At 56.5% G+C, this 5672-nt stretch overlaps 3 protein-coding genes across 3 annotated transcripts; 2 read left to right on the forward strand and 1 right to left on the reverse strand.

Moving 5' to 3' along the window:
• The first annotated feature begins 328 nt into the window (after positions 1-328).
• Positions 329-651, forward strand: LOC136582595 (histone H4). Its single transcript, XM_066583761.1, has one exon. It carries the CDS (start codon positions 329-331, stop codon positions 638-640), a length of 312 nt encoding a protein of 103 aa, XP_066439858.1. The 3' UTR covers positions 641-651.
• Positions 652-1751: 1100 nt separating this feature from the next.
• LOC136582597 (histone H2A type 1) lies at positions 1752-2192 on the reverse strand. Its single transcript, XM_066583762.1, has one exon. It carries the CDS (start codon positions 2190-2192, stop codon positions 1800-1802), a length of 393 nt encoding a protein of 130 aa, XP_066439859.1. The 3' UTR covers positions 1752-1799.
• Positions 2193-2529: 337 nt separating this feature from the next.
• On the forward strand, positions 2530-2937 carry LOC136582598 (histone H2B 1.1). Its single transcript, XM_066583763.1, has one exon. The coding sequence runs from the start codon at positions 2530-2532 to the stop codon at positions 2908-2910; it is 381 nt and encodes a 126-aa protein (XP_066439860.1). The 3' UTR covers positions 2911-2937.
• Positions 2938-5672: the final 2735 nt, after the last annotated feature.

Genomic DNA, 5672 nt, shown 5'->3' on the forward strand with positions numbered 1-5672 from the left:
ACGTGTTTGTGGCAGCAGCTGCACTGCTCGCTTTACAGGAGGGATTCACGCTCCAGCGGCTCTCTGCTGCATGGCCCTTGTCTCCTTCACTCCGTCTTCTCTCCCACTGCTTCAGGAGCTGACAGACCAATCGGCTGCACAAGATGGCAAGGGCTCTTGTATTCAGCCAATCAGCAGGGAGAGGGGATGGGCCTTTACGCTAGACAACTAAAAGAAACGCCCCGCAATGACGGCCCTGATCAGTAGTTCCCTCTCTGGTCCGCTCCCTGTCTATATAGAGTAGGGCTCTGCGCTGAGCAGCTATCGCTTTCTGCTTACAACGTAGAAGATGTCTGGTCGCGGTAAAGGAGGGAAAGGTCTTGGGAAGGGCGGCGCCAAGCGGCACAGGAAGGTGCTCCGTGATAACATCCAGGGCATCACCAAGCCTGCCATCCGCCGTCTAGCTCGCAGGGGAGGCGTCAAGCGTATCTCCGGCCTCATCTATGAAGAGACTCGCGGCGTCCTGAAAGTCTTCCTGGAGAACGTGATCCGCGACGCCGTCACCTACACCGAGCACGCCAAGAGGAAGACCGTCACCGCTATGGACGTGGTGTACGCGCTCAAGCGCCAGGGCCGCACTCTCTACGGCTTCGGAGGTTAATAATTCTGCTCTTTCACCATACCACAAAGGCTCTTCTCAGAGCCGCCCACCTCTTCCAAGGAAAGGCTGCAATCCAACTCCTTGTGGGGTCGTCAGCAGCGGTAATGGTCTATGCGCTCTGACATGATACAGCGGGGGTGTAGCAGCCTCCCCGTCAGGGTGCGCTTCAGGCTGCGGTCACGGCACGCTTTTAAACCCCTTAACCTATTTAGGGCAGGCAGGTTATGTTTATAATACGCGAGGAGCTGGGCCTGAATTAATGAGTGCGGTGAAGGGTTAACAGACCTGCCGTTGGAGGTCGGGTGGTTTTAGTGCCGCCTATGGGCGGGGCTATAGTCAGATTCTTCCTGCTCATTGGCTGATCCCTGGAGATTTTGAACTTCCCGCTCAGTTGATCGCGTCTCCCGCTCTTCCTGTCCTCCATCCATCCATCCATGTAACACGTGTAATCAGTGACCAGGCCGTCTGATATAGAGGCGCTCGGGGCTGGAGGTAAAGAACCCTCAGATACACCCCCTAATCCCAGCCCTACGACGGGCGGTGGAATCCTCTACCTGCTCCACCCGTAACGCAAGAGGACGTCTAATCCCTGTAGGTTTACTATAATCCAAAACCAGCCTGAGCCGTGCAGGGCTCTGGGAAAGCTGGGTGATATAGCTCCACCTCCATAAAAAAGGGCATGGCTGTGGAGTGACATGATGAGCGCACTTCTAAGGGGGCGACCGTGCAGAGCTCTGAGAGGGCTGGATGATGCGGCTGCAACGCTTTGTAAGCATACAGCCCACGCAGGACCCTGAGAAAGCTGGGTGTTCTATCCGAAACACAACTGAAGCGTTCCGATTCTTGTATATACGTGACCTAACAGAGGACTCTGTTAACCCGTTATCGCAAGGACTGGTGAGCGAGTCCTACAGCCGCCCGTCCTCTGGACATGAGGTCACCTAGAGCAGGACGATTGTCCGCTTCTGCCGGTGACAGGGATGGCCAAATTGGCATCCGCCCCAATCTCTGCCTCCTTGTGGAAAGTCCAATATATTGATAGAGTTTCCCGGCGTACCGGCGACCGAGTATCACAGCATAGAAGCGGCGCAGCTCTGTTGTAAGGAGCATGTGGGTGGCTCTTAGAAGAGCCTTTGGTTCTATGGAGGGATCGGCGCGATCACTTGCTCTTGCTCGTCTTGCTGCTCTCGGTCTTCTTGGGCAGCAGCACGGCCTGGATGTTGGGCAGGACGCCTCCCTGGGCGATGGTCACCCCACCGAGCAGCTTGTTCAGCTCCTCGTCGTTGCGCACAGCCAGCTGGAGGTGACGGGGGATGATGCGGGTCTTCTTGTTGTCCCGGGCGGCATTGCCAGCCAATTCCAGGATCTCAGCGGTCAGATACTCTAGCACTGCTGCCAGATAGACCGGAGCGCCGGCGCCCACCCTCTCAGCGTAGTTGCCCTTGCGGAGAAGCCTGTGCACACGGCCGACAGGGAACTGCAGCCCTGCCCGGGATGAGCGAGTCTTGGCCTTAGCACGGACTTTGCCTCCTTGTTTGCCGCGTCCAGACATCTTCTAGCACAGGAAAGCAGAACAAGGGAAAAAAAACACTTCGGAAGTAGTGATAAGGAGAAGAGCCCTTCTGTTGATTTTTATAACCTGCTGCTCCGCCCTCCTCTCTTCTAATTGGGTAGATTTCAATCCACGCAATAGAGGCCAGACTTGAGGAAGAACCAATGAGCGGCACTGGGCGTTGCTAAGACGCTCACAGGGGTCACATGTTTTGCTGCTCCAGTAGAACAGCAAGCAGACGGCGGTACTCATTTGCATGGCCCCGCTATAAATACCGCAGCGCTGGGAGGTGCAGGAACACTGTTCTCACCAGTTGGGAAAGTATCTCTACGTTATTATGCCTGATCCCGCCAAGTCTGCTCCAGCGCCCAAGAAGGGCTCCAAGAAAGCCGTGACCAAGACTCAGAAGAAGGACGGCAAGAAGCGTAGGAAGACCAGGAAGGAGAGCTATGCCATCTACGTGTACAAGGTGCTGAAGCAGGTCCACCCCGACACCGGCATCTCCTCCAAGGCCATGGGCATCATGAACTCCTTCGTCAACGACATCTTCGAGCGCATCGCAGGGGAAGCCTCCCGCCTGGCTCACTACAACAAGCGCTCCACCATCACTTCCCGGGAGATTCAGACCGCCGTGCGCCTGCTTCTGCCTGGAGAGCTGGCCAAGCACGCCGTGTCCGAGGGCACCAAGGCCGTCACCAAGTACACCAGCGCCAAGTAATCTGTTCCGTGGCCCGCCGTGCACGATCACCCCAAAGGCTCTTCTAAGAGCCCCCCACCCCGTCTACAGCAGAGCTGTCACCTCCCGGTTGTGTAGGGAGCATCCTCGTTTGCTCCTCTGTAACAAAGGTTGTGTATACATCGGCTCGGTTACTTAGTCCCCTGCGTTGCACAACTCGTCTTTGTCTCTGTGTACCGGAGTTGTTCTCTGTCTATGTACTGGATTTGAGGAGATCTTCCCTGCAGCGCTACACAACTGTATCTCTGTCGGGGGTCGCGATGCTGATTGCGCTGCAGATTAGGGATATGTGCGGTGACCGAAGCCGCGCTATGCGGACGCCTCCATAGAGGTGGGCGCTACGTGGATTCGGTGGTGCACCTACGGACAATTAGCCATTACAGAAGCGGCAGCGTTTTTGCCACCGAGGTACCCGGAGCACAGTGCGCCCATGACTGGATTATGCTGTGGGCTGAGGTCGGCGTGGTGGCTACACGAGGCGGTCGACGTCGGAGGGGGATGCCGACCACAAGTAGCAGCTGTACTGGAGTGCTCGGAAGGCAGAAGACTACAGGGGATATGCGGGTCTGCGCCCTAAAGCAGTGGGGTGCACAAAGGGAAAGGGGTAGTAGGCAGACGACATGCTGGGGGCTGCAGTACATTGTAGTGAGTAGCGGAGGCAATCGGGGATGCCTGAAAATAAGAGGCTTGAAGCACTGGGGGTGCTAGGAAAGGGGAGGGGGGCCAAGAGGAGAATAGCCTCACCTTCTCCAGCTGCTTATGTAGAGACGCCCATGCCCCTTTTGAACCCTTTTATCGAAGTTGCCATCAGCCACGTCCTCGGGCTGACAGTTCCACACTCTCACTGCTCTTACAATGAAGAACCCCCTTCTATGTCGGTGTAGAAACCTGAGGGGACCACAGTGACAGCGGAACCGGAGAGGAGATGGCAGTCACCAAAGTGGCAGCCTTCCCGGGTGCAGGGACCGGAGGGGAGCGAGAACCAGAGTGGCAGTGCCCCGCAGGGGGACTGTGAGCATTGACCAGAGCGGCAGAGGCCGCATGTGGAACAGAAGAGTACCGGGAACCAGAGGGGCAGTGCACCGGCTACAGCAGCCGCATGGGGAACGGGGGCGGGGACCATAATGGAGCAAGGACCAGAGTAGCCGCGGCAGCAGGGTGAACGGAAGCAGAGACCATCGTGGCAGCGGCCGCAGGTGAACGGGAGCGGAGATGGCAGTCTGGCATGGAGAACAGCGGGCATCCCTTCACAAAGAGGCGCAGGCTGGATTTCTCAGAGACCAACCTCTTCCCTAGATTAATTTAGTGCTCCGGCTATATCACCCAGGTCTCCCAGAGTCCCGCAATGGGAAATCAGTGCAGCACTCTGGGAGAGCTGGCTCCTATGACGGCAATTCTATGTAAAATGATGGCTGTGCGGGTCCCTAGGAGAGCTTGGTGCAATTTGCAGCACTTCTACATGAGAGGACGCCTCCAATATGGTAGCACTACACGGATTAAAGGGCAGGCCGTATGCTTTAGTACAAGGAGGACATACACTCAGTGCGCCGCAGCCTGCTTCCTGGTAGAAGAGAAGATTCCCTGGCATTAGGGGTCATCATGGTGGGGGGTATTTTTAATAGAACGCTTAAATCTCTTATTTGCAATAACTAAAGTATGTATGTGCGCATCTAGGCATTTATTTACTTTGTCCCCGCCCCCTCTCTCGAGTATTAGTTAAGACAACTCATTTTAATGATACAAAGACCTTGCGGGAAGGCGTCATGAGGGGAACACGGCTGACTATAGCATACGCAAAGAACAAAAATTGGCATAAAGTGTGATTCAAAGGGTTAAATGAGTTTGGCCACTAACAATGCCAACGCATAAGGGGTGATGGCAGGCATCCGATATAGGGCGGATTACACGTATCAGAACAGATGGGCAATCAGGCAGCAGCGACCCCACAAGGAGTTGTATTACAGCCTTTCCTTGGAAGAGGTGGGCGGCTCTGAGAAGAGCCTTTGTGTTATGGAGAAAGAGCAGAATTATTAACCTCCGAAGCCGTAGAGAGCCGGCGATGGCCTGTCAGTCACTGATGTCCGAGCGGAGCAGTGATACAGCGGGACTCTCAGCGCCAGATCCAGTGCCACAGTCGGTGACATCGTACAGAACCCGCGGGGAGGGTTGCACTGTAGATCCCCGGGGCAGCAGATGTTGTACAGTGTCCGCTGGGATTCCTATGGCGGAGCGTGTTGGTCCAGAAAGCTTTCACAGACCCTGAAGGACCATCGGTACTGTGAGACCCCCCGCTTCCCCCACAACCCGGACCCCAATACCCCTCCAGATCGCTAATCAGCTCTTCTATTTAGCGCCCAATGAGGCAACCCAGAAAGAGAGCAGTGTCAGGGGCAGCTAGTGGAGCTCTTGTAGGCGAGCTGCTGCTCCGGCCGAACAGCAGCTCACAGTCATCGGCAGAGCTGGCCACCAGCGGCGCCATGGGCAGCGAGAGCGGGGTTCGCCGTGGCAGCGGCGCTAGTGCCATCGGTGTACGGGAGCGGAGGCCAGCGCGTAGGGTGACAGCGGCGCCGGCTGCTGCGGCCGACGGGGACAGGAGCTGGGAGCAGACAAAGCTGTCCAGCGAGCGCCCGGGGGGAAACGAGCGTAGATCTCTATCCGGCGGGAGATGTGTGAGACAGGACCAGAGATGGGAATCCGCCTGGGAGATATGTGAGCTTGCCAGGGGAATGAGCGGTACATGTGGG

The sequence above is a fragment of the Eleutherodactylus coqui genome, chromosome 11, assembly GCF_035609145.1.
Source record: "Eleutherodactylus coqui strain aEleCoq1 chromosome 11, aEleCoq1.hap1, whole genome shotgun sequence".
In the NCBI taxonomy this organism is placed as follows: Eukaryota; Metazoa; Chordata; class Amphibia; order Anura; family Eleutherodactylidae; genus Eleutherodactylus; species Eleutherodactylus coqui.